We start from the raw sequence: 27,832 nt of genomic DNA on the forward strand, positions 1-27,832 counted from the left end.
CGCACACATTGAAATAAATGCAAAAATAAAATGCTTTTGCTAATATATATTTTTCCCTATTATTAAAAAAATATACAAACTAAAAAAAGTATTTAGTTTATTTTTATCTAGTACAAACTAAGGGCGCACTCTAACTCCGGGGCGGTCACTCAAGATGGCGACGACAGGTGAGTGGGCAGCATGGCCTTGGTTGGCACATGGGAGGTGCCTATTCGTTTATGCCAAATGATCATTTAACAAAGATTTTGTATATTGATTGTGTTTGATCTGATCACCATATAGAATGTATGACAACACGATCATGCAGCTTTTAATCACCATACTAGACATGTGAAGCCAACCATCCTACCCATACGGTGTCACATATGCACATGTCCCAACCTGGCACTATCACAGAGAAGCTTTCACAGGGCATTCGATCAACTTCATAATGTCGAGTGTGTAGTGGTTTTGATAAACTAAATCATCAGATCACTTTCTGAAGTAATAAATGCGCCAGTGTGACTGCATCGTTCTTATAAATATCTCACAAATTAAGACTCAATTTGGATGATCACAGCCATAGTATTTAGTATTACAATGAAAGATGTATTTATCTGATTGCAGTAACATTTTACTCGAGGTTTGAAAGGTTTGGTTTACTTATTGCGATTAATGGACCTGCTGCTTTTTGTTTCTTGTGCTTGTTTATAGTTCATCAGCATTTTTATCTGGTACATGCTATGTGTCCAACTGTTGAAGCCATTTGGACAATACTCTTTACCAATATTCATTGTATTCTTTATGATGGGTTTATTTCTCAACATCATATTTGTTTTTGTTTGTGGAATGTAGAAATATACCAAATCCACACCACTGTAATATGTAAATAGAAATCAGAGCATGGCATTATTTCAGTTTATTAGGGCTAAGAAAGGTAATCCTTCCTTGCAGGATTACAAGCTAGGGAGTAGGGTAATAGGTATACAAAATAATCAGGTTACCAAGTTCTGTTGTAGCTGGCTAGTACTCAGTAATACTAATAACAGCATTATTGATGTTGCTGTTATAAATGCGTTTTAATATATAAACTAGGAAATTTTTATGCTTACAACCTGAATGAAAACTCACTTGTATTTGCATCCTAACAAAAAAATGATATTAATGAAAAACAGTATCACACTGTGTTATGTATGGAGTGAGTAAATTTTCATTTCTAAGTGAAACAATTTCTCTACAAAAATGTCTGGCTGGTATTTGATATCTACTTTCGCACATGAACAAAAGTTATAATAAAATGCAGTCCTTTGGGATTTTTCTAACGAAGCCAATGCAAATCTGCAGTTTTTGATATGTCAAGCATTTCATCATGTTCAAAAGTCAGGCTATCAACTACAAAAGAAATTTGTTATGATTTATATAAGGACACATGAGTTTATTTACGTCACATGGATTTTGACTCAATAATGATGTCAAGGTCTCCAGAATTAAACTAAAAGAAGATATTTTTTGGAACTCCAAGAATGAAAGGATGTTTCGTATCTTTTTCAATTTATTGGCATATTGTTCTAGCTTTAAATTGTTAGTAACTGGATCAACCATATCAACATTTCAAGTGAAACACATCACGTTACCAATGAACATGATAAAGTGTAGAAAACTTAGTCATATGGTCTAGTCATAAAAGCAACTGACCATTGACATTTTACTGGCCATAACCATGTTTTGCTCATACTTTAATTACCAAGTACATCAGCCAAGTTCTAAAAGATAAATAGTATGTCTTGATACATGTGTAATGTGCTTTTCACGTCATTTGGACATTGGAGGATAGATTAATATAAGCAGTAAACCCTAAAATCTAGGGCAGTAGCCAATAGAATATTTCTAGCCTCGGGCTAACAGGATGATGTAGGTGTCTCACACAGGATAGATACACAGGACATGGGACCCGTGAAGATCCAGGTTAGAATAGGTATTCAACAACCGATGCTTGATATAAAAGGTGATTATGCTTGCCGCAAGAGGCAACTGACAGGATCTGGTGGTCAGGCTCGCTGACTTGGTTGATGCATGTCATTGTATCCCAATTGCATAGATCGATGCTCATGATGTCAACCACTGGATTGTCTGGTCCTGACTTGGTTATTTACAGACCACCGTCATGTAGCTGGAATATTGCTGAATGTGGCATTAGAACAAGTAAACAAACAACACTCATGTGGGAGACGTGCACAACCTGCATCACTATGTGCATTTGGCAACAGTTGAGCTGACACTGATGTATCTCAAGTACTATTCTAGGGAAGTGTAAAACAAAACACATTCTTAAAATAATGAAGGAAAATTGCTCAGCAGTTAACATGGTTGGTAGTGATGTCACGCTACGCCTTCCTCACATATAAATACTTATCACAATATTTGAGCTGACGTATGATACTAATCGCAATATTGAACTTTTTTTGCTTAACTTTCTTTTTGCCCAGCTAGTAAGAAGTTGTTATCAGCAATTTTGTATTTAACCCAAGTGACTTTTTAACTTGGACCCATTGCGTAATCAGATTTAGCATTTTATTTTGAGAATGGTGGTAGGGTAACACTTATCCAAATGGTTGTCAGACAGGGTTATTCTGTCTGTTGCCACATTTACTAAATATCACTTTTTGATAAATTAATTGATGCAGAATTAGAAAATTATGAATGTGGGTAGGCATATCGTATTGTCATGTGTAAATTGCTGTGCATCGATTCACACTGATGATCCCGAGAAGTTACAGTTAGTAATGGGATTCTCACATGACACACTCATAGCCTCATTGTGTCCTATAGTACCATCCCACCTCAAGAGATGTCTACGTGCCTGTCTCAGTCAAACTTCAAACTTGTCCTCCGCAATCTTGTACGTCAGCTTTACTCCTTGCATATGGACTGTCAAAGCTTATGAAGGCTATGGTTGCAAATGTTAACTGTAGTTTTGCAGTCTGCGATTTTAGCCACTTGTTCGAAGCCTGATTCTAGTCAAATTTCTTCTAGTCTAGTAACATCAGCATATTGTTGTCCATGCACCAAGACTAAAATCTTCTGTTAATATTGCCAATATTCAGGTTCACGATGGTAAACTATAACATTTGGCTCAGACTGCTCTTGCTTCAGACAAGTGGCTGGAATCTCAGACTGTGTGCTTACTTTTGATAAAATATGGAAAACTTTAGATAAAAGATAAAATGAAATACAAGCAGCTGCACATTTATATCCCCCATTTAAATCCCAAATGTTTTTAGGAATTTTGTGATATTTGTGATTTTACAGCTAGCAAGAAGAAACAAAAGAAGCAGAAGGGGAAGACCCTGGCGCTGACCGACTTCCTGGCTGATGACAAGGGAGGGTCGGGACCGGGAACCAGCTATGTGCTGGCCAGCAAGCCCCTGGACTGGGCATCCGAGATGGAAAACATGGACAATACTGATGGTGAGTGTTCACTGATAAATGGATTGCAAAATATTTCGTCAGTTGGGTCAATATTATTTTTGGCATTCTTTGGTAGAAATCCTTCTGTGATTGAAATTAAGTGGGGTTGAGTTCTTGAGGTTTGCTATATTATTTGTATGTTGGGACCACCTAAATGTTAAGATTTTGACAATAGGGTTGTGACACAATCTCATTAGAATCACATCTTAGTTCTTGCTACCTCTGAACAAATATCTGAGGATATCCCGTTGTGGGTCATGTCAGAACGACCTTTCATCTGACCAATCAGATCATTGCTTATCAGATCATGGATGTGAAATTTTAAATGTTATTTTTGATCGTGCAACCTCGAAAAAAAACCCACAGGGTATTCGGAATGAAAGTTATGGGCTGTCTGTATTCATACAATCTAGACCATCTATTAGCCATTCCAGAATGTTCTTTTGTCAGTTTTTAATTTTTTTAATCGAGAATATGTCAGAATATGTTCGCCAGTTTTCAAGCTGCCTTCTGATTGGCTATTGTCCACTTCTTGTTAGTCATTCCATTGGTCGTTCAAAGGTCGCGAAAGGGTGGTGACCTGTAATGGGATGTCCTGAGATCTTTGTTTAGCGTTAGCGTGAACTAAGATCTGATTTTAATGAGATTGAGTTGTGACAATGACCCCATAAATTTCATAATTATTTTCGAAAAGTGTTTCAGAAGTGAAATGAAATTTGGTACATGTGTAGTTATTGGCGAGATTCAACATGTATGTTCTGGGTTATGTCCTGAGCACCAGGACCCATGAAGATCCATTATTTACAGACCAACGTCATATAGCTGGAATATTGCTGAGTGAGGCGTTAAACGACAAACAAACAAGTATGGCTGGGACGATACCCCAACTATGCGATCCGATACATATCACGATAACTTCGTCACCATTCGATACGTATCACGATACTTGCATGTGCTCACATCTGTAGTCCCCAAACCATATTTGTCATAGGCAGGATAGTCAAATACCGGGCACACTGACCATTTACAAGTATGGTGCAATGGATGAAAATATTTACCTTTCACTACTAATTAGTGTTTGTGGAACAGCCATTAAAGTAAACATTTATGGTGTGAATCAATATTTTTTACTTTTGTGCGACTGTGATCGAAACTTGTATCGTGAAGTAAAATATTGCGTCACACGGATGCATCAGTGCATCATCCCACTCCATTAACAAGTGTTCCGAATACCATGATGTTAATGCTCAGCTTTATGGACAGATGTACCAGAAATCGAGTATGGTACGAGATCCCACTTCGACCGCTCTGTCCTCCCAACTGCCCCCAAGGCTGCCCGGGGCCCTGATGTGGACATGGAGAAGATTCCAAACAACCCACCATTCACAGCATTCATAGGAAACCTCGCCTATGAAGCTAGTGAGGATAGGATTCATGAATTCTTTAAGAACCAAAAGGTAAGTTGCGTGTTTTTCTTGTCTCGTTTCTTTTTCTATGACATTTAACCATAACGACCTGGATGAAAAATATATTAGGCCACGCCCACAAACAGAATACTGCTTCCTGATTGGCTGATAGTAGAATGGACGGGGCTTGTTTTCCATTATTGCAGTAATCACTGGTTTAGTATTGTTTTCTATTGTCTTGGTGATTAAATATACAGTCTGTGAAGTTATTATTATTATTAGAGCATGTAGAATGGACTTCAATATGTTTTTGCGTTTATGGAGATACAAACATGAAAACTGGGGTGTACACTTAGTGTAAATTAGCTATACATAATGTTAATTATTCAGTATACATATCTCCATTCTATCATGATAAAAACTCCGGACGAGTTTCCTACCATAGCTGACTGCCAAAAGACGTTAAAAGATGGTACTTGTTGTTACCCTGTCTGGCGCTCGGCATTTAGGGACTAAAACAAGGACTGGTCGGCTCGGAGTCATGTTAAACTGCAGCATGGTATCTCAGTGAGCTAGCACTATAAATCGGCATCAGTCCGGACTAGTACAAGCAGCCACACACAAACACATGCATGCACGTCGCTATATAAGTGCAATAATCTTGGACGCGACGTTAAACCCAATTTCACCTCACCTCCTACCATAGCGTTGATAAGGAAGTGATGTTACATCTCCTTTATATAAATACAAACCAACACATCAACAGCCGTTGAGCCAGATTCCCAACCTTAAGAACAATATATCATAAGGGCTTGTGATTATGATGTCTACAGCAAAGAGGAATAGGATTGTGGACTTACATGGCTGTTATTCAGAATATGGCTAATCCTTGGGATTTGGCCTTACGACCACTCTGACCCCCAGATTATATCTTGGCTATTTTCATCGTGGAAAGAGATCTTTGTCGGCCATGTCTAGGAGACTGTAGATACCTGGGACTTTGTATGGAGATGGGATGTTTTTTCAGCTAGATCTTAAAAACCAGATATTTTTTTTATAAAACTATCAGCCTTAATGTTATTTGTTAAAATCATACATATAATTTTCAGAGACAATATTTATGTTTACGATAATCTCAGGCCTCCACGCATCTCACCCCTCACCCCCCAAAATATCAAATGGACAGTTCCTTATACCTTTAGAATATGTTGGTTGAAATAAAATGAAGCCTATTTGAATGAATGAAAAAAATCCCTTTAGGATTGGACAGGGTTAATCCCAAGATTATGTAAGTGCTGTTTTTGACAACGGGAAAATAATTTGTTTGCTTTGAAATCGTTGATACTTGAACATGGATGTCTGTAACCATGGTAACCAGTACATTGTTCCTTTTAATATTACGTTGATGTCATAAGTCCTCTCACACAGTCCCCTTTGAGATTGCAGGTAGAATAGATCCCCTGCGCTTGTGCTTGCTGTAAATGTATCACGCTAGGTGACTTGATTAATGGTAGGGGTGGCTATTGGGGCTGTTTTTTTACTATTGACCACCTCCGTGGCCTAGTGGTAGAGCGTTTGCCTGGAGAGCAGAAGGTCCGGGGTTCTATCCCCAGCTGTGTCATACCAAAAGACGTTAAAAGATGGTACTTGTTGTTATCCAGCCTGGCACTAGGCATTAAGGGGCTACAACAAGGACTGGTCGACCCTGAGTCGGTATGCTGTTCCTGGTGGGGTATTCATGTTAAACTGCAGAATGGTATCTCAGTGGGCTAGCACTATAAAATCGGTATTATTCCAGACTAGTACAAGCAGCTACACACACGAGCATTTGGACACAAAGTTAAACCCAATCTCACCCCACTCTATTGCAATAGTGTTGCGATAGTTGTCAACTGTTGCAATAGTATGCAATGTATGTAATTATATTCAGTCAACTTAAAGGCTTGTTAGTTATGTTAATAATGTAATAGAATTGAATGGAGTAATGCTGTCAAAGTCAATACTAAGTGAAATATGAAAAAAATAACCAACTGCATACCTTGCAAGTCCACATGCATGTACTCATGACCAAGTAAAATAGGGCACAGGCAGCTCAACCATTGAAGATGCTGCAACGCACTGTGCAAAGCTATGTCCCTTGGGCGCATCAGAAACCTATGATCATGGGTTAAAATCTTGAATCTCCCTGATTATGTTTCTAGGCCTGTCAGCACCTTACCTGTGCCTGTGATTTTCACCAGTCTGGTTAATGTCCGAGACGTGCATCACCTCAGGCCTTCCTCCCAGATTACGCTGAAATGCCGTGATATAACTGGAATACAGTTAAAAGTAGCGTTAAACCCAACTCACGCCCTCACAGTAATAAATTCTAATTGCAGGCCGGGGTTAACATTTGACCAATCAAATGAGTTAACACTTTAAACAGATGCAACATGCTTTCATTAAATGTTGTATATCAGAAGACTTCCTGGTAAGGCATTTCCTAGAGACCCGTGTAGATCTGGAATAGAATAGGTCTTCAGCAACCCATGCTTGTCGTAAGAGATGACTAACGGGATCGGGTCGTCAAGCTCACTGACTTGGTTGATGCATGTCATCGTATCCCAATTGCTTGGATCAATGCTCATGATGTCAATCACTGGATTGTCTGGTCCGCCATCATATAGCTGGAATATTGAATATAACAACAAACAAGCAAACAAATATATCCTAGTGTCTGGATGACAAGTCTTTCCTACTCGTCAATCTGAGGAAGTCCATACAAAACAGGAAATAATGCAATACATGTCAGTGTGGTGAGTATTGTGGAGCGAATTATTCTCTTTGGACATTTGTACCTTGCAGATGTTTTCAATTTTGATATGATGAAAACAGTTAATCAGATTTCGAAATGGTTTCATTTTCAGTGAGAAAACAGCTTCAAGATTTGTCAAACCTTAACGTCCCTAATGGCTAATGCTATATACTTGTTGTTGTTTTTTTAGTGCTTACTACTCTCATTCTATATTGTAGGTGGCGAACGTGAGGCTGCCCACCGATCAGGGACGTCTACGAGGATTTGGTTATGTCGAATTTGAAGATCGTGAATCTCTTATTGACGCCCTTACATTAAACGACTCAGTAAGTGCTGTTGGCATCCTCCGTATGTGCATCATATGTATTTTGAAAAATCTGTCTATAGTGTAGTCTGCTGGTCCAAGACTACCAAATTGTTCTTAGGGCAAGTAAAAAGCCAATGATGTTTGTCTTCATTGATGAGTATCATTTGAGGGCTGTGATTCTGAAACAGATCTCAATGCTTCAATTTGCTATTAATTGGAACTGAATTGAATAATGCTGACATAAAATGTAATCAATTTTGTCACATTCAAGAATGACTAGCTACGAACTCGGAGGACTATTATAATAAAGTTTTCATTAGTCGTGTGGACTAGTCTAGAAAAAAACACATAATTTCTCAGGTTGTTTTCATTGTAATGTCCATAGTGATTCTGTGATTTTAGGTACCAAGCTCTTGTTAATAATCTGTTCACAACTTTTAACAGACTTTTTATCGTTGACTTGATTATGGGGCTTTGAAAACCCCTTGATAAATCCCTAGTCACAACACCTTTGATGATCCTCAGATCTTTCATTTTGAAATTGTGAAATAATTCCTGGATTTAAGCTTGTAATATATAATTTCATCGCCAGATTCCATTCCATTTTCCAGTGACAATAATCTATGAGTGAATGAATCACTGAAAATCAGTGATGACACCAGGTGTTCATAACTGCATCTGAATGATCAGCACAGTTTTCAGAAGGACGTGTTTTCATTGTTTTCTGTTTGTATACAGGTATTCGCAGGGAGAAAAATCCGTGTTGACTTGGCAGGACAGAACCAACAAGGTATGCTTTGTCAACATAGGATGATGCTTCTTACCCATGTCATAAAGGATGTCCATGCTTGCCATAAAAGGCGACTATGCTTGTCGTAGGAGGCGACTAACGGGATCGGGTGGTCAGACTTGCTAACTTGGTTGATGCATGTCATCTTATACCAATTGCATAGATTGATGCTAATGATATCAATCACTGGTTTGTCTGGTCCAGACTCGATTATTTACAGACCACACTCATATGGCTGGAATATTGCTTAGTGCAGTGTTAAACAACAAACAAATTTTACATCACAGGGGTGATAAGGCCAATGTATCCACAATGTATGTTCAATGCCGAGGTTGGACGATAAGTTAGATGAGAGGGGAATAAGCCCTGTTTCCGAGTAGGGTATTATTGTGTTCTTTCATCTTGTCTGAGCCGACCTGGTGGATGTAAGTTGGCGCTTCCTCTGTGGTAGAAATGGATTCAGTGCTCTAGGCTAACATCTCACACGTTGAAATCTCTGTCACAGAGGGAGTTTCTTACGTTGCATCATTTCAGTTCATTTAATATATACGAACTAGACTTTTCCTTGATGTTGCTTGAATATTGCTAAAAGCAGCGGAAAACCATACTGCTCAGTCAACTAATTAATCTTACCTGTGAAATTTCATATAAATCGGAGGGGGCACAGGTGTCCCAGTCAGCTAAGTCGCCGCAATTTGATGTGCAGAGTTGCAGTGCAGAGTCCCTTGGGCACGCCAGAAACCTATGATTGTGGGTTCGAATCCCGGTTCGCCCCGATTATGTTTCTAGGTTTTGTCAGCACCAGACCCGTGCTCATGGGTTTCACCGAAGTGGTAAACGTCTGGGACCTGCATCACTTCGGGCTTTCCTCCCACATTAAGCTGACACGTCGCGATATAACTGGAATACCGTTAAAAGCTGCGTTAAACCCAACTCACTCATATAAATCGGTAAAAGACCTTCCGTGGTTTAGTGGGTAGAGCGTCTGCCCAGTGAGCAATACGGTTCAATCCCATGGCCACATTGTACCAGTATATTAAAAGATGGTACTTGGTAGTAGGGTATCCATGTTAAACTGTGGCATAGCAAATCAGTAGGCTAGCACCATCAACAGGCATGCATCAGGACTAATACAAGCAGACATGCAAAGACACACACATGCTTGCACAGACACACACATGCATGCACATTGCTATATATGAGAATACTCTTAATTGTGTTCATAAACCCATTTCCCCACACCTCATATATATAACACAGAATCTATACACTGTAATATAGCGGGGCACCTGTTTGGATGTAAAATCGGTAGGCTTCAAGTTATACATTCCTCTATGATGTACATATAAATTTGGTGCTACTTGTCCAGGAAATGAACGCGGAGGAATGGGAGGTGGTGGCTCTGACTATCGCAGATCAGCTGATGAGCCTGACCGCACTGACTCCAATTGGAGAAGAAGGGAGCCAGGCAGTGCCCCTGGTAAGTATTGCTAGTTAATACTCTATCAATGTGGTTTTGTCTTTGAGCATATACTTTAGTTTACCTCGTTTAATTTGTGGTTTAATTGTGGTTATCCTTAGTCTGTTGCATCCACATATGCAGAGAGTGAACCTGTTGTCCTTGACCCTTTTAAAAAAAACGTAAGAAATCCTTTCTTATACAGGCTGTTACGATTCACTCACATATTCGGTGAATCGAACCGTATCCATTCATGACTTGAATTCGGTATTCATGGCCACTAGAATTGAATATTTATGAATATACAGTCATGTGCATTTACACACCCTGTACCTAGAATATTCATAACATATTATATGCATAGATGTCTTCAAAAGACAACACTCTCATAATATTTAATTTGACAGTATTGTGGTCACTGGTCATTGTCGCATTTGTGCAGATATTAGTTCCTGGATAAGTGCAGTATATTAATGTATAATATATTAATAATTAACAAACCTTGTCAAATTATTTATGTTGTTATTGTTTCACTGATTACAACAAATAATACATCAACTGCTGACTTGTTAGTGTATTCGTAAATTGCTATTCGTATTCGTTACCCTATATTCGTGATACGAATCATATTCGTCTCATAGTGTATTCGTTGCAGCCCTATTTCTTATACCATTTATTTTGATGAGGCTCCTGCTACCCTCGTCGGGGGCCTCTATATATAACAGGGATCAAATCCTTCATCACTAGGATTATAAGGCCATTGTTTCAACTGGTTTTTCTTCGCATCCACTAATGTTGTTCAATGCCGAGGTGGGCGGTCGGTTAGCCTAGTGGTTAAAGGTTGGCTCGTCACGCCGAAGACCCGGGTTCGATTCCCGACATGGGTACAATGTGTGAAGCCCATTTCTGGTGTCCCCCGCCGTGATATTGCTGGAATATTGCTAAAAGCGGCGTAAAACCATACTCACTCACTCACTCACCCGACCGCCTCCGTGGTCTTGTGGTAGAGCGTCCGCCCGGAGAGCGGATGGTCCGGGGTTCGATCCCTGGCCGCGTCATACCAAAAGACATTAAAAGATGGTACTTGTTGTTACCCTGTCTGGTGCTCGGCATTAGGGGCTAAAACAAGGACTGGTCGCCTTGGAGTCAGTATACTGTGTCTGAGTGGGGTATTCATGTTAAACTGCAGCATGGTATCTCAGTCCGGACTAGTACAAGCAGCCACACAAACACACACACGTACATGCACGTCGCTATATAAGTGCAATAATCTTGGACGCGACGTTAAACCCCATTTCACCTCACCTGATAATTGATTGATATTTAGTTAACGATTATTGATCTCTGTGATCTATATCAATAGCCAGCCATTGAAGTCAGACAGTTAAGTCTGTGTCATTGTCAGTTGTGTTGGTAATTGCTTACACTATCAGCCACTGGTTTGCCTGACCGAGATAATGTTACTGATTCACATTATATGTATAGGAAATGACTGACTACTCCATAAAATTTGGTGATTGTGAATGATTTCTTGCTATATTGTTTGCAAAGTTGCTGATTTGAACACATCCTGAACATTATCATTTTGATTTTAGAACGCCCAGCTTTCGACCGTGGAGGTGATCGTGATGGTGGTCGTGGATTTAGTGGCCGTGACGGGGGAAGATTCGGTGATCGATATGGAGATAGGGACGGTGGTCGATCTTTCGACAGGGATGGTGGTCGTTCATTCGGCGACAGAGATGGTGGTCGTTCTTTTGGCGGCGACAGAGATGGTGGTCGTTCTTTTGGCGGTGACAGAGATGGTGGTCGTTCTTTTGGCGGCGACAGAGATGGTGGTCGTTCTTTTGGCGGTGATAGAGATGGTGGTCGTTCTTTTGGCGGCGACAGAGATGGTGGTCGTTCTTTTGGCGGCGACAGGGATGGTGGACGTTATGGCGACAGGGACGGTGGAGGTGGCGGTGGACGCTACGGGGACAGGGATGGTGGACGCTATGGGGACAGGGATGGTGGCGGACGGTTCAGTGACCGATATGGAGATAGGGATGGGGATAGGTACGGAGGCAGGAGCCGTGGCTTCTCAGATCGGGATGGTGGTAGACGGGGATTTGGTAGCGGGTTTCAATCCAGGGAAGACGGCGGAGGCGGAGGATTCAGCGATAGATATGGATCAAGAGGGTAAGTTGTTATCAGTTTGTATTGTTACTTCAGTGAGGATATCAAGATTCACAAAGTAGCAACTGGGACGTTTTTTCTTAAGACAATACTTTTGATTAAAAGTGTGAAAAATAATCCAACGGTGTTCAAAATATGGTTATTTTCATGGCATTGTGTGATTTTTAATCTATATGAATGCAGGCAAAAAGTAAAGGGATGAGCGATAGTCCAAAATACTCGTACATGTAGTTATAAATGTGAACAATTATTGATCTGAAGGGTGGGCATGTTATGTAATTGATATTCACTCACATTTCTTGAAGCCTTATTGTTTTGGTGATACTCCCACACCAGCAACAGAAATCTTGATGCCATAACCATTTCTTTCTGCTCGATACATGTCTGTATTTTGCATTCTAGGGGGGACAGACCCAGCAGTAGAGACACTAGTCAAGGTAAGATGATGAACGCGCAGGCTGGCATATGACATAGCTATGGTTTCTGTTATGAGTTGGACACCATTTTTGTCGAGTCCCGTGAAGATTCAGGTTTAGAATTGGTCTTCAGCAACCCATGCATGTCATTAGAGGTAGTTATGATGTTAATCATTAGATTGTTTGGACCAGACATGATTATTTATAGGCCGACCACCATCATATCGCAGGGACACTAATTGGACAAAAATGCCTTTAAAAATTAAATTAAAAAATCTGTCATCCAATATTGGCACCTCCCTTCAGAAATCAGTGATCAAAATGTTTCTTCTGCCTGTAGCAAAAATCTCATCCCCCTGAATAGCAAATTGTGTTGCATACTGACTTTTAAAGTAAAATGTTTCTGTCAGAGGCCCCCAAGGAGCGGCCCAGACTCCAGCTTCAGCCAAGGTCAAAGCCCTCAGATGGTACTGGCGCTGAAGAAAGAAAATCCTCAATTTTTGGCTCGGCAAAACCAGTGGACACATCTGCTCGTGAACGCGAGATTGAGGATCGCCTTCAACGTGAACGTCAGATGATATCACACAGATACGATGACGAGAAAGAAAACAGGAATTACGATAATCGGTGAGACTTAGTGGCATGTGTAGTACAGGGATAGAAGGGTATCGATGGTCTGTATTACCTCAGTTTTTGGTGTAGAGTTGCGCTCTAAGGGATGTTCCACGCTGATCATGGCTCTGAATCTGCCCTGATGTTGATCCTTCAACTGTGGGCACCATTTTTGTGGGTTTTTCCAAAGTAGTAAACAAACATGTATGAGGCTTTCCTCCCACAGTCGCCTGACGCTCTGTGGCACATCTGAGTGAGTGAGTGAGTTGGGTTTAACGCCACTTTTAACAGTATTCCAGTTATATCACAGCGTGTCAACTTAACGTGGGAGGAAAGCCCGAAGTGATGCAGGTCTCAGACGTTTACCACTTCGGTGAAACCCATGAACACTGGTATGTTGCTGACAAACCTATAAACATAATCGGGGCGAATCAGGATTCGAACCCACAATCATAGGTTTCTTGCATGCCCAAGGGACGCAACTCTGCACAGCAAATAGCGACATCTTAGACGACTGGGCCATCCGTGCCCCTGTGGCACATCTGAGAGAAGGTAGACTCATTTATTGAAAGGTCACATGGGGTTTTCCGGGTTAGAATTGATCTCCAGCACCCTATGCTGGTCATCAGAGCAGACCAATGGATCGGGTGTCCAGGCTCGGTGACTTGGTTGATTGTGTGTCATCGTATCCTGATGGCATGGATTGCCTGACGTGATTAATTACAGGCCACTGTCATATAGCTGGAATATTGCCAAGAGCAGTGTTAAACAAAAAACAAGAAATCTTTGAGACAAAAGTAATCCACTCATTCTGAAAATACTGATGCCAGTAAACAGTTTAAAGGGATGCTCAGGCATCAAAATAAGGCTTGCCCAGGAATACTTATATTGGATGCAAAGGTGTGGCTTATTTTGTAAGCCCATTTGGTGCCTATATATAGGATCTATATGGGATGCCAAGGGGGCACTTGAAGGGTAGGCTTACTGAACATCTATGGGATGCCAAGGGGGCACTTGAAGGGTAGGCCTACTGAACTTTATCATGGGATGCCAAGGGGGCACTTGAAGGGTAGGCCTACTGAACTTTAACATGGGATGCCAAGGGGGCACTTGAAGGGTAGGATTACTTAACGTCCAAATGGGATGCCAAAGGGGCACTTGAAGGGTTGGACTACTGAACTTTTATCATGGGATGCCAAGGGGGATTTGAAGGGTAGGCCTTCTGAACATCTATCGGATGCCAAGGGGGCACTTGAAGGGTAGGACTACTGAACTTTAACATGGGATGCCAAGGGGGCACTTGAAGGGTAGGATTACTTAACGTCCAAATGGGATGCCAAAGGGGCACTTGAAGGGTTGGACTACTGAACTTTTATCATGGGATGCCAAGGGGGCACTTGAAGGGTAGGATTACTTAACGTCCATATGGGATGCCTAAGGGGCAAATGAAGGGTTGGACTACTGAACTTTTATCATGGGATGCCAAGGGGGCAAATGAAGGGTTGGACTACTGAACTTTTATCATGGGATGCCAAGGGGGCATTTGAAGGGTAAGCGTACTGGGGGGGGGAATAGGGCAAGGTTTGTGAGCAACTCTGTCGAATGACATTGGCACCGGCATTCTCTGGGCACACACATGGAGGATGCCATAGGCAGTTTAGTAGGTTGGCAGATATGGGGCCTACTTCTTGATGGATGATATTTACAAGTTTTCTCTTCCAGACCTACAGGAAGTCGGACTCGGCGAGACAGTGACCGTTCTGACGGAGGTAGTAAACGTGAAAGACGTCTTAGTAGCAGCTCTGGGAAAGGAGTCCGACCAGGTATAGTTTGTTCCAACCACCTGAGAGAGACCTACTTGTGGTATTAGGGGAACATGTCAACCAGTAACACATTCAACAAGGGTACTGAACATCTCGGCTGGGAAACAACTGTTGAGAGAAACATTAGGGACCTGACATTTATTATGGGGGGAGAGGAGGGGGGACGTCTTGGGAAAAAAACACAACCGTGAAGGAGCGGGGGTGGGATGGTTAAGGGGCACGATAAAATTACAGTTCTTTTTTCTTTTTTTCTTTTCTTTTCAATATAAAATTTGAACATGATTTAGGGACTGGTCATTTATTTGAGGTGGGGAGGGGGTATATAAAAGTTGGGGTGTGTCAGTAGACATTAATGACTTCATTGTTCTAGTAGGATGCAGGTTAAGAATATGTATGGCAAGGTTCGTACAGGCTTGAAAGGTCTCTTGAAAAACTTAGATTTTTAGTGTCAACCTTTTATGAAAAAAAAAGCCTTTGAAATTAACAAAATACCTTGAAAAGCCTTGAATTTGTGGAAAGTGAAATAAAGTGATATATATACATATGCAATCTATTTGGGAAAATGCTTTAGTGGTTGATCTTTTAAAAAACTCAGTTGAAATTTAGACTACTATATAAATAAAAAGGAAAGACGTGAGCAGATATTTCTTTTGATGGGGACCTTGGTCACCATAGCAACTGTTGTCATGATTACTGTGTCTGGTTTGACAGGTTCCCCTATGTTAAGTGTGCTTCTGTTAGTTTCTTGCTTTACTTTTTTCAAGTGGTCTTTTTTAATCAGAGTGTACGTTTGGTTTCCCTCGGAGAATTGGAACAATCTATAGCGAACCCGTGACCTACCTACCAGTGTGGCAATGGCTGCCGTCAAAATAACTCGCTTGTATCACCAAGGGCTTGTATTCACACTGTTATTCACCGTGTTTTGTTTTTTAACACCTGAATGTTGTATAATGTCCTTATAACACCCTGTATGTGGTACATGTCTTTAACCTTTGAATGCTGGTCATGTCGTTGTTTTAGTTGTGCTAACATTGTGTGTGTGTTGAAAAAAAGCGATCTCATTAAAATCTGATCTTTACTCTGATAAGATGGGCCTCTGAATGAAGGTTTGACAACACCTGCTCAGGTCATGTCAGGTGAACCCTTGGTGACCTTGACCCGCACAATTTAAATAAAGGATACATGAGTCATGGAATAGATGTCAACTTTTTAAAGTTATGCAACTACATTTCTTACAGCCTAAATTTGAAAATATTGATCTTAAGAAAGGAAAAACCCCAGAGAACACAAATATACTCTTTTGGTTGTATATGCCATGGCACTCAAATAATATGATGTATAAAATACCCACAACAATATGATTGCATAACTTTATTTAATACATTTGGAACTCCCCAGTTATATTCGTTTTCCAGATAGAGAAATAAGATATGATTGTCTGAATGCTTCGCATTGACAAAAAGAGATTGAGTTGCATATGAATTGTTTTAGGTAACATTACTGACAAGATGGAGTGATTTGGGTAATGCAGCATTGACAAACCATGTGTGTGTATTGTGGCTGTATGCGTTCACTGTGATTGCATGTTTATTCCGGCACCACTTCATACACTTGAGCAGAAGATAATGACTGGTAATACGGTATTGGTATTGAGATGAGGTTTGAAGGAAAGTGTTTGTGATTTGACCATCATTGTCAATACTTCATAGGTTTTGTATATACTATGTTCCCCCATCATCCGTGAATATATCGGACATATATCCTGTGAAGTATTGGCAATGTTTGACTGTAGAACTAACTGCATGAATAGTCCCTACTGGTTTGACATGTTACAATTTTAGACAAGTACCGTATTCGACGTAATAAGTGCCCAGGGCACTCTCAAAATTAGAAATAGGTGACTCTTATTAGAATATTATTTTGGTGATAAAAAAACTGAGTTGAAAGATAAATATCGTGGTTTATGCTGATAGCCTGAAGTGTTAATGTACGACAGATATATTTTTCCAGAATTTCATTGCCCATAATTAAGGGTGCATATAACACACGAGTGCGTATTATACACGAATAAATAAGTCTTGTGTACATTGATCAATTAGGGGTGCTAATTGGGATTTTTCACCAGCCAATATATTAGCAAATATCGCAGTGGGTGCTTATTAGAGCGGGGCGCCTATTACGTCGAATACGGTTAGGCCAGTATGTTTCAGCTTTATTTCTCATTTAAGTATTCAGCTGGTAAATGTTAATTTTGTTCTTGAAATATTATCAAATTAGCAAGATATGTATCCTCACAGATAAGTATAGACCTTACAAGATTGATAAACACACATTGTTTATGTTTGTGGTTGCATTCCTTTTAAGAAATAATTATGGCAAGTGAGATAAAATCTGTGTGACTGAAATGTCTTGCACTAAATGTTGCTTTTCTTTGTCCATATGTGTACAGATGTAATCCAAATTGTTTCCTAACCTAACATTCTGAAATGTGTCTCTGGTTGCCATAACAACGTCCATATCCCCTTCAGGGCCCCCACCAGTTACAAGCCAGCGGTCTCGCCGCGATAGCGAGCTGTCCAATCATTCTGACGTCTTTAACGACGACAAGGAGGAACCCAAGCCAGCCACTTCGCCAAAGAAGGAGGATTCCTCCAAACTGGTAGATGCACCTCCGCCGAAGGAGAACGCCTGGTCCAGGAGGCCACCATCACACACGTCCCCATCATCCCAGTCGTCAGAACCCAGGTCACCTACTTCATCAGATGTAAGTCTAAAATACTGATGACCTGCACCTGTTAGGATTCTAGTTTACAACTGATTCCAGAGGCGCGGGTGACCAGTGGTCTCAGGCGCCGCGATTCGCTGTGCAGAGTTTTTTCCCTTGGGCGCGCTAGAAACCTATGATTGTGGGTTCGATCCCGATTCGCCCCAATTGTGTTTCTAGGTTTGTCAGCACCATACCCGTGCTTGTGGGTTTCACCAAAGTTGTTAACGTTTGAGACCTGTATTTATTCAGGCTTTCCTCCCACATTGAGCTGACATGCCACGATATAACTGGAATACTGTTAAAAGCGGCGTTAAACCCAACTCACTCACTCACTCACTCACTCACTCACTCACTCACTCACTCACTCACTCACTCACTCATTAGAGCTGTAAATAAAAGGCTTGGGTGGAGGCTGGTCATGTGGTTCAAGTGTTTCACAGTCATACTGAAAACCTGAGTTCAAATTCAACTTGTGGGTCCATGTGTGAAGCCAGTGCTTGTTGTCCTTAGGCATGGCTATTTGGGATGTTTGTTAAAGGTGGCATAAATCATTGCCACATTATTATCTGTCACCATGGTTACCATAAATAAACAGTCAACAGTAGTATTGTTGGGATATAATAAACGGGCATAAAACATTGTCACATTATTTATGTGTTGCTATGGTTACTGTAAGTCCATAACAACTATAATCATATGGGGATTCCATGGCAGAATAGGTGTTGATATTGTGCATGGTTGCCCATGCTGTCAGTTTCTGGTCTGGGGGGCGGTCGGGTAGCCTAGTGGTTAAAGCGTTTGCTCGTCACACCGAAGACCCATGTTCGATTCCCGACATGGGTACAATGTGTGAAGCCCATTTCTGGTGTCCCCCGCCGTGTGTTGCTGGAATATTGCTAAAAGCGGCGTAAAACCATACTCACTCACTCACTCACTCACTCACTCGCTCACTCACTCAGTTTCTGGTCTGCCTCGTCCTGACTCAATTATATACAGACAGCCATGCTGAGGATGGAATATTGCTCACCTCCCTTTGCTCGCTGCATTGTTATAAATGTGTAGTTATTTCTAACATTTAGCACAGTAGAAAATAATATAGGCGACATATGTGATAATATATATTTTTTTAGATATTTTGTTATTAAATGTATGATGTCTGTGATTGATCGTTTGATTTCCAGCCGGGAACATCTCCAACCTCAAACCAGTGGGGTAAAGGTCGCCCGGAACAGCGACAAGATAACGTCTCTCGTGACAATGCCTGGGGTAAAAGGCAGGACAGAGACTCGGACAACAGAGGTGAGAAACACTGGACTTCATATTTCATTTCTTGAAGCTGTAGATGGAAAATTGATATCTTTTAAGAAACTTGATACTGATACCGATAATCTAAATGATATTTTGAAGATGCAGCAGCATGGTATTTTTGTCATCACATTTTAACCGGGTTAGAAACAAAAGTAATTTCACTTGAATAATTATGCATGTCTTCAGTCATTAAGCCTGGAAGATCAACATTAGAATTGGTCTTCAGCAATCCATCCTTGTCATTTGAGACGACTAACAGGATTGGGTGGTCAGACTCGCTGACTTTTTCTTCCATGTCATTGATCCCAGTTGTGTAGATCGATGTCAAACACTGGCTTTTCAGGGCCGGACCCGATTATTTACTTCATATAGCTGGAATATTGCTTTGTGCTTCACTAAACAAACAAAACAAAGGCAGTCGAACTGTGTAAAACAAAAGTTAACGGGATATTAGTTTGCATTCTGCTATTAATTATGTGTCAATGTTGTGCTGTCACGAGAAACTTCCTTACAGCTACCGTGTCACCATGGTTACCGGGAGTTTGCATTCAACAGCTGGTCCTCACACCCTTTTTAAACTTTTGTTGTGTGTTTTGCTTCCACAAGGGATGACTCATGGCATCTTACGGAGGCAAGGGAGTTGACTTTAGAAGTCCAGGTCTCACCCCTGCCGAGCTTGGCTGCAATTTCGTGGCTTGATCATAGTGCCACCAGTTGCTATTACAAGTTATGTCCCTTCTTTGCCCCTCCTATTGACCAATCAGATTCCACCTCTCAGATCACTTGCATTTGCTTCATACAAGATGGCAGCGCCCAGTCAAGACGACCTGATAGATAATCAAGATATTCTTGTAATAAAACAGGTCTTACCTCGCAAAGTGCATGAAATCACTGAGCTGTGAAATATCTGTTGTCGCCCAGTTGACGGTACATGTGCCCTGCAAATCCTGCCTTCGACTGAAATCATCACTTCAGGCGCCATGTTTTTTAACGGGATGTTGACTTCTTTAGTCCAACCAAAATGTTACATCATAGTTCCACCCTAGTTACGCAAGTGTGGTAACTCGACTTTTACAGTTACCTCCCTTGCCTTAGGAAGAAAACACCATCATTTGATTCTTTGGTATTCCTACTGTGAAATGTGATTTATCTTCCAGAACCATCTTAATCATTTATAGAATATATGTAAATTTGATAAAACAAATTTGGCAGTTGCTTATTTAATTATATTATTAGCCTAATATTGGTCTGTCAGCACCATTCCATTGGTCGTCAGTTTCACCAAAGTGGTAAGCTGTTATATAACTGAAATCTGTTCAAAGTGCCATAAATCCTCACTCACTCACTTAGCTCACCAGCACCGAAGGCCAGATGAGTTATGCCATGGCACAGTTGTCCGTCGTTGAAAACTCAGTTTGAGATTGTTTTTGAAGTTTCTTTCTGACTTTCAATATGGCCACCATGCCAGAAAGCAGGATGAAAATTAAATTACATCTTATAATATTTACTGCGGCTCAGTGCATAAGGGGAAATAACTCCTTGAACGTGTCATTCAAGTTATCTTTCTCCACCAGAGAGTAAATTAGAAGAGTTGTCTCCCTTTGTCCAATCTCATGACCTGATGGTGTGGTGTTTGTGTCCCAGATACTTCCTGATTGTGATCTTTGGTTTGTCAGCACCTTGACTCTGCGTGTTTCACCAGACCCATGCTGGTGGCTTGCATCGTACCCACGCTGGTGGGTTTCACCAAAGTGGTAAATGTCTACAACCTGTGTAAGTTTGGGCTGTCTATGAGAACAATGAGATGTGCTTCCTGGATCAGAGAGTCCGATCATTGTTTGCACATTTGAGTGTTCAACACAACTGAATGAGTTAAGAAAGAGACCTAAAATGACATCTGTTAATTGAGCTACAGTGCTGTGGAACTATTCTTTAATACCCTAGTCACCATATTAATTGCCCTGCTCCAAAAAGCACCCCCTTGACCAACTTCTTGACCTGTAAGTAATCTTATATAAGATCGAACATTTACATGATGTAATATTACATATGTTCTTGTGTAGTCTTGCGTAGATTACACTTTTGATATATATATGATATTTTTATATTTTTATATTTTTATAAATGCCAAGTAGATATATTGTCAAAAAGTTTTCGTTTGATCAACATTTGAACAATTTGTTCTCTACCGCACGATATCGGGAGCTTTTTTATAACTCATCGCATATAGTTTTAATAAGCTCCCCTAAGCACCTGGAGCGTTTATTACTGTGAATAATATTTCTTAGGCTGCAACAAAGTCACAGAATCTATGCTATTCTGTTATTTGGTGTTTCAGTCCATGAAAGAAACAACATACCTCCCATGTAGAACAAAGAAAAATGTTTTTTTATGCAAACTAAATAATGAAATCAATTTGTGACAAACTACATTCATCTTTGCAACTGTATGTATGTAGCTCAGATTGGTTGAATTTAACAGGATGCACACTGCATTTCTCTTCAGCTTCAGATGGCATAGGTCCTAGTTCGGTAGGGTGAAGTCTCAGAATACTGTTGTTCTGTTGACAGGGCCGGGTTATTCGGACAGGGGGCGTGGCCGAGGTCGAGGAATGGGCCGAGGTGGTGAAAGGGGGCGTGGCTCCGATAAAAAGTCAGTCCATGTGCTTTGATCAGTAGACATGACTGAGTGCTCTGTTTGCTTATTCTTTGTACTCTAAACAGGTCGACCAAGTCTAGATGAAGTTCACATGTATTTTACCAGACATGGTACCATGGCAACAGACCAAAAAATCTTTCTTTTTATTACATTTTTATGTCATATGGATAGATATATTATATTATTTGCTGTAATAAATAAATTCAAGGCAGGTACTAGTTCTGTGAACAAAGTCATTTGTGACATGAAAGAAGTCTTACACACAAAAATAAGTTTTTGATTGGAAATAAATTTGATAAAAAAAATTAAAAAATAAATAATGATTTAGCTGAAATATGGAATGTAAGACACTGTCACAAATATCACATATTATCATGTGTATGAACACAGTCATGGTGCTTGATGCATGGTGGCTGACCTTGACGACAGTCAAGCTCCTCAGATAAGTCTACACTTGGTGTGCCTGTTGCTGCTTCATTTCACGTAGATGTTGAGAGTGGAGTTACGGGGTATAAGCTCTGGTCTTCCAACTGACTGCTTCCCACAGAATATTGGTCAGTTACAATCGACAGTAAGCGTGTACAAACTAGCTGGTTCCCTTAAGCATTGGTACTTGGTAAAAATTCATGTGAAGATCCGGGGTAGAAAAAGGTCTTCAAGAACCCATGCTTACCGTAAAAGGCGACTATGTTTGTCATAAGAGGTGACTAACGGGATTGGGTGGTCAGACTCACAGAGTTGGTTGACGTCATGGTATCCCAATTGTGTGGGTTGATGCTCATGACATCAGTCACTGGATTGTCTAGTCCAGACTCGAATATTTACAGACCGCTGTCATATAGCTTCAATATTACTGAGTGCTGCGTTAAACAACAAACAAACAAACAAAATCTTGGTAAAAATGATGACCTGTCAACCATTCAGTAGATTTTAGTTTACGTTCTGTAACTTTAAAACATTCGTAAGAATATCTACAGTAGCAATAACCATTCAGGGATATTTGGACCCAACTCTGCAGCATTTGTCAGTACAAATTTCCGAAACTTAACTGAAAATTTCCCAATTAATTTTATGTTTGTAACTAACGTTATTTCCTTATACAGGTGATTTGTATTTTGCTGATAAAAAGTCTGATAAGGAGGTGGAGGTTTTAATGCTTAGTATTACATTATTGCGTTGATCGCAATGTTAAAATACATATGAATCTGAGAAAATAGGAACCTTCGGGAATATACCAAGATGTTTTTTCCCAGTGTGGCTGACAAGGCATTTGTCTACCAAGACCTTCAAGATTTGACTATTTTTTAGCAAAAAGTGCCCATCACATACCTCAACAGTTGATAATTGACTTTTCTAATTGTAAGTAACTGATATAAAAAAATAAAAAAATCTTTGAATGCATTCTCACTTCCAATGTTGTTGCAAGGAATATTCTGTAGGATCACATGTTGTAATTATGGAAATGACGCTGAGCTTATACCCCGTTGTATTACTTTCTCACTTTCTTTACATTTATCAGAATTATTTTTCTTCCATTTTTTTTCCAGACAAATTTGTTTCAATGAGGTGTTGTTCTTTTCACCATTTGTTTTTTTTATTCATGCTTTCTTGACATCTTTTTTTCTGTTTGAATTTAAAGAAGTTTATGTTAAGCATAGGCTTAATGCTGCTTTGTGATTTTTTGCAAATGTTGCTTTAGAAAGTAATAAAGTAATGAAATCAATGGAGAACAAGGAGCCAGTCAGTATTGTGATAAAGGATTGAAAGGTGCACTGTTCCATCATATATCAGCACCAGAGTTGCATGGTGTGATAAGAAGTTAAAAGATTAAGCAGCCGCTCCTACCGTAAGATAATCGAACATTTGACAGGAAGCCAACTCCATGGCGTGTGCATGGTGTGGTACAAAGACGTGAGCTGAGCTGATCTTAATGCTTATACAAGCTGATTCAGTGCGAGCTCAGGACAAATGGCAAAGGTGAAGTTCCCTTGAGTGATTTAGGTATTAAGAAAATTCCCAACTCTGAGTTTCCCTAGAGCCAACTCTAGAATATCACAAGCAGGTGCGTGTTGTCTTGTTCAGCATTTGGAGTTTCATGTGTTCATTTTTCTAACTTTTATGTCTGTTGCAGAGGCGTCCGAGAAAAGCACATCCCAAAGTCAATAGAAGAGATGCCAAAATTTGAATCAACTAAAAAAAAGGTAGAATATGAATAATATTTTGTTGTTGTGCTACACAGGTTCTAGCCTTATAGGCAGCTTGGGTTGTAGGCTATCCTGGGAACTGAGAATGAAACTGCAGTGCATGCTCCTTTGCTGAGGGTAACAATGTTGTACACTGTTAACACTTAGGCACAGTGTGGTGTCTCTCTATCTATCCCTTGGTCATAGAGGACCTGGTGGTCTTAGATGCTGTAACTGTGCAGAGTTGTGTCCCTTCTCATGCCAGGATGTGCTGGGTCAATGTTTGTGGGATTCCCAGTGCATCTAGAGTCTGCATCTCTTTGTATTTTCTTCTGTGTCCAAATGACATGCTGTGATATTACTGAAATACTGTATTTCCCATGCTTGTCCCATCGCAGTCGGAATGGTTTCTTTGAAATCATTTTCATTTAACATTGTATTCCTTTTGTTTGATAGGCATTGGCGGATGAGAAAGTAGACACAATTTATGGATAACAACTTCTTTGTATTACTGTAAAGGCTTGGTATAAGATTCTCTACCGAAATATTGCTTTTACAGTAAAATAAGTAAGTTGTTATCCATAAATTGTGTCTACTTTAGCATTGTATTCCTATTGTGTTATGGGGACACAGTTGGCCCATCCATCTCAGGTGCTGCAAATCGATGTGCAGAGTTCTGTCCCTTGTGTTTGCCAGAAACTGATCTTGGATTTGAATCCCAGATTCGCCCTGATTATGTTTCTAATTATATCCGCACCATGCGCATGGGTTTCACCAAGTGGGGTAAATGTCTAAGACCTGTGTCACTAAAGGCTTCTTCTCCCATGTCAAGCTGACACCGTAATGGAACTGAAATACTGTTCAATGTGGCGTTAAGCTCAATCTCACTTACTCAATCACTTACATTGTGTGACCTGTGAAGATCGGGGTTAGAATAGGTCTTCAGCAACCCATGCTTGCCGTAACAGGCGACTATTCTTGTCGTAAGAGTCGACCAACGGAATCAGGTGGTAAGTCTCACTGACTTGGTTGATGCATGTCATCGTATCCCAGTTGCATGGATCGATGATCATGATGTCAATCACTGGGTTGTCAAGTCCAGACTCGATTTTTTTACAGACCGCCATCACATAGCTGAAAATTGCTGAGAGCGGCATTAAACAACAAACAAATAAAACACTTACATTGTGTTTCAGTATTGCAGTCAAAGTAAAACCTCATCCACTTCACCATTTGACCCATTACTCTCTTGTGGAGCAGTCGGGTAGCCTAGTGGTTAAAACGTTGGCTCGTCACGCCGAAGACCCGGGTTTGACTTCCGACATGGGTAAAGCCCATTTCTGGTGTCCCCCACCGTGATGTTGCTGGAATATTGCTAAATGGGGTGTAAAACCATACTCACTCACTCACTTTCTTGTGTTTTTCAGGACTGGTCAGATACTAACAAATATTCATTTCTTATGGACGAAGAAGACAAGGACTCGCAATGACATAATTGTTGACATAATGACCTTCAGAAAGAACATAGGACGTCTGTCAGCTTGACTGCGCTGGAATCCAATCACAAAAACTACCTGCTTCAACTCATCTTGCAAATGTCTACTGGTGTGAAAATAGTATTTTTAAATATAACAGTTGCGAAAGTTGTAAAGACATTAACAGTACTTGCTTCATTGACTTGGAAAAGTGCAAAATCAGTTATTATCATAACGTAAGAGTAAAACATGTGTCTGTTAAATGTGACCAGAGGTAAGAGAGTGTATTTTGTGTGGGAAAATTTAGAAAAATATGTGAATATTGGTAGTTTAAATGAATTGAAATATTTTGGAAATTTATTATTTTTTAATGAAATAACTAGAAAAGTAGAACAAAATGTGTAAAGTACTTAATATGGCAACAGGAGCAAACAAACTGTGAGATTAAGTGATTTGGTGGAGCATTGTTCACATAGAGATACTGCCCTGTATTCTGGTAGACCATGCAAAGATGGAATATTGGACATATTCAGGAATTCAAGTTCCATCTGTAACCATGGTAACAGTTACTGTTATTTCCTTTTCTTTAGTATTAGTAGTAAATTTGTTTTGATATATTGTTAAACTTCAAATTTCTGAAAGTTTTAGATTGCATGATTCACACTTAATTCCACGTTCATTGTGTATGTATCTGTGTAGGACAGTGGTCCACAATAAGTGTTGCCTTTGATCATTAGTGTTACTACCTTGTCATTGAATATATTTTGAGAAGAACTGTTTAAGCTTTTCGTCACCAGGGTGCTGCCCTCGGTGTCTTCTATTCTTCATTCATAGCTATTTTTCTGGTGTATTTGAATTCAACATGCTGATGTCTCATGGAACTATTACTCTAACGGTGGTCACGAAGTTTTTGTTTGCACCTTCAGGATATAACATCCTGTTTATCATAATCATATTGTTATGGGAAGTTTTGTCCATATTTGTGTAAAATTGTCTGTGTTTGTAATTACCAGGTTTCACTTTGTTGGCATTTGTACAATAGCTTTGTGACAGACCTTGTCCATTACTTGTTCTTGTAGGAGGTTACAACTTCAGCTCTCTAATATTGTACGTCATTAACCTGTGATCCGATGCAGTGTGGCTGCACAGCATTGAATCCACTATTTACTATGGATGTTATATCTCAGGTAGGAGATATGGAGATTCTATGAACCACAATGTCAACCAATAGCTAGACTATGTTAATTCAGCTTGTGGAAAAGCTGGATGTATTCCCTGTGACACTCAAAGACTCTCCTGCTGTTTGATGGGTTGATTCCACATACTCCTGCATCCTATACTCTGTACATGCTATATCAGAGATAGCACCCTTCTCGTCATGTACATGCTATATCAGAGATAGCACCCTTCTCGTCATGTACATGCTATACAAGAGATCGCACCTTTCTCGTTATGTACATGCTATATCAGAGATAGCACCCTTCTCGTCATGTACATGCTATACAAGAGATAGCACCCTTCTCGTCATGTACATGCTATACAAGAGATAGCACCCTTCTCGTCATGTACATGCTATATCAGAGATAGCACCCTTCTCGTCATGTACATGGTATACAAGAGACAGCACCCTTCTTGTCATGTACATGCTATACAAGAGATAGCACCCTTCTCGTCATGTACATGCTATATCAGAGATAGCACCCTTCTCGTCATGTACATGCTATACAAGAGACAGCACCCTTCTTGTCATGTACATGCTATACAAGAGATAGCACCCTTCTCGTCATGTACATGCTATACAAGAGACAGCACCCTTCTTGTCATGTACATGCTATACAAGAGATAGCACCCTTCTCGTCATGTACATGCTATATCAGAGATAGCACCCTTCTCGTCATGTACATGCTATATCAGAGATAGCACCCTTCTCGTCATGTACATGCTATACAAGAGACAGCACCCTTCTTGTCATGTACATGCTATACAAGAGATAGCACCCTTCTCGTCATGTACATGCTATATCAGAGATAGCACCCTTCTCGTCATGTACATGCTATACAAGAAATAGCACCCTTCTCGTCATGTACATGCTATGCAAGAGACAGCACCCTTCTCGTCATGTACAAGCTATACAAGATATAGCACCCTTCTCGTCATGTACATGCAATAAGAGAGATAGCATGCTATGTACATGCTATACAAGCGCTAGCAC

General features: G+C 40.2%; 1 protein-coding gene across 4 annotated transcripts; it reads left to right on the forward strand.

The window, feature by feature from the left end:
- Window positions 1–148: 148 nt before the first annotated feature.
- Window positions 149–27,428, forward strand: LOC139465746 (eukaryotic translation initiation factor 4B-like). Of its 4 annotated transcripts, none has more exons than XM_071247588.1 (15): window positions 149–167; window positions 3,289–3,447; window positions 4,711–4,904; window positions 7,866–7,973; window positions 8,693–8,744; window positions 10,114–10,224; window positions 11,799–12,381; window positions 12,781–12,815; window positions 13,205–13,421; window positions 15,129–15,229; window positions 17,758–17,993; window positions 19,178–19,295; window positions 21,875–21,956; window positions 24,094–24,163; window positions 25,573–27,428. In XM_071247588.1, exons 1-15 carry the CDS (start codon window positions 155–157, stop codon window positions 25,633–25,635), a joined length of 2,142 nt encoding a protein of 713 aa, XP_071103689.1. In that variant the 5' UTR covers window positions 149–154; the 3' UTR covers window positions 25,636–27,428. The 4 variants fall into 4 exon arrangements, with proteins under 4 accessions (XP_071103689.1, XP_071103691.1, XP_071103692.1 ...); XM_071247590.1 differs by having other exon boundaries at window positions 15,129–15,175; XM_071247589.1 differs by lacking the exon at window positions 149–167 and adding an exon at window positions 185–204.
- Window positions 27,429–27,832: the final 404 nt, after the last annotated feature.

This window comes from Haliotis cracherodii, unplaced genomic scaffold, assembly GCF_022045235.1.
Source record: "Haliotis cracherodii isolate W230 unplaced genomic scaffold, xgHalCrac1.p SCAF_18, whole genome shotgun sequence".
In the NCBI taxonomy this organism is placed as follows: Eukaryota; Metazoa; Mollusca; class Gastropoda; order Lepetellida; family Haliotidae; genus Haliotis; species Haliotis cracherodii.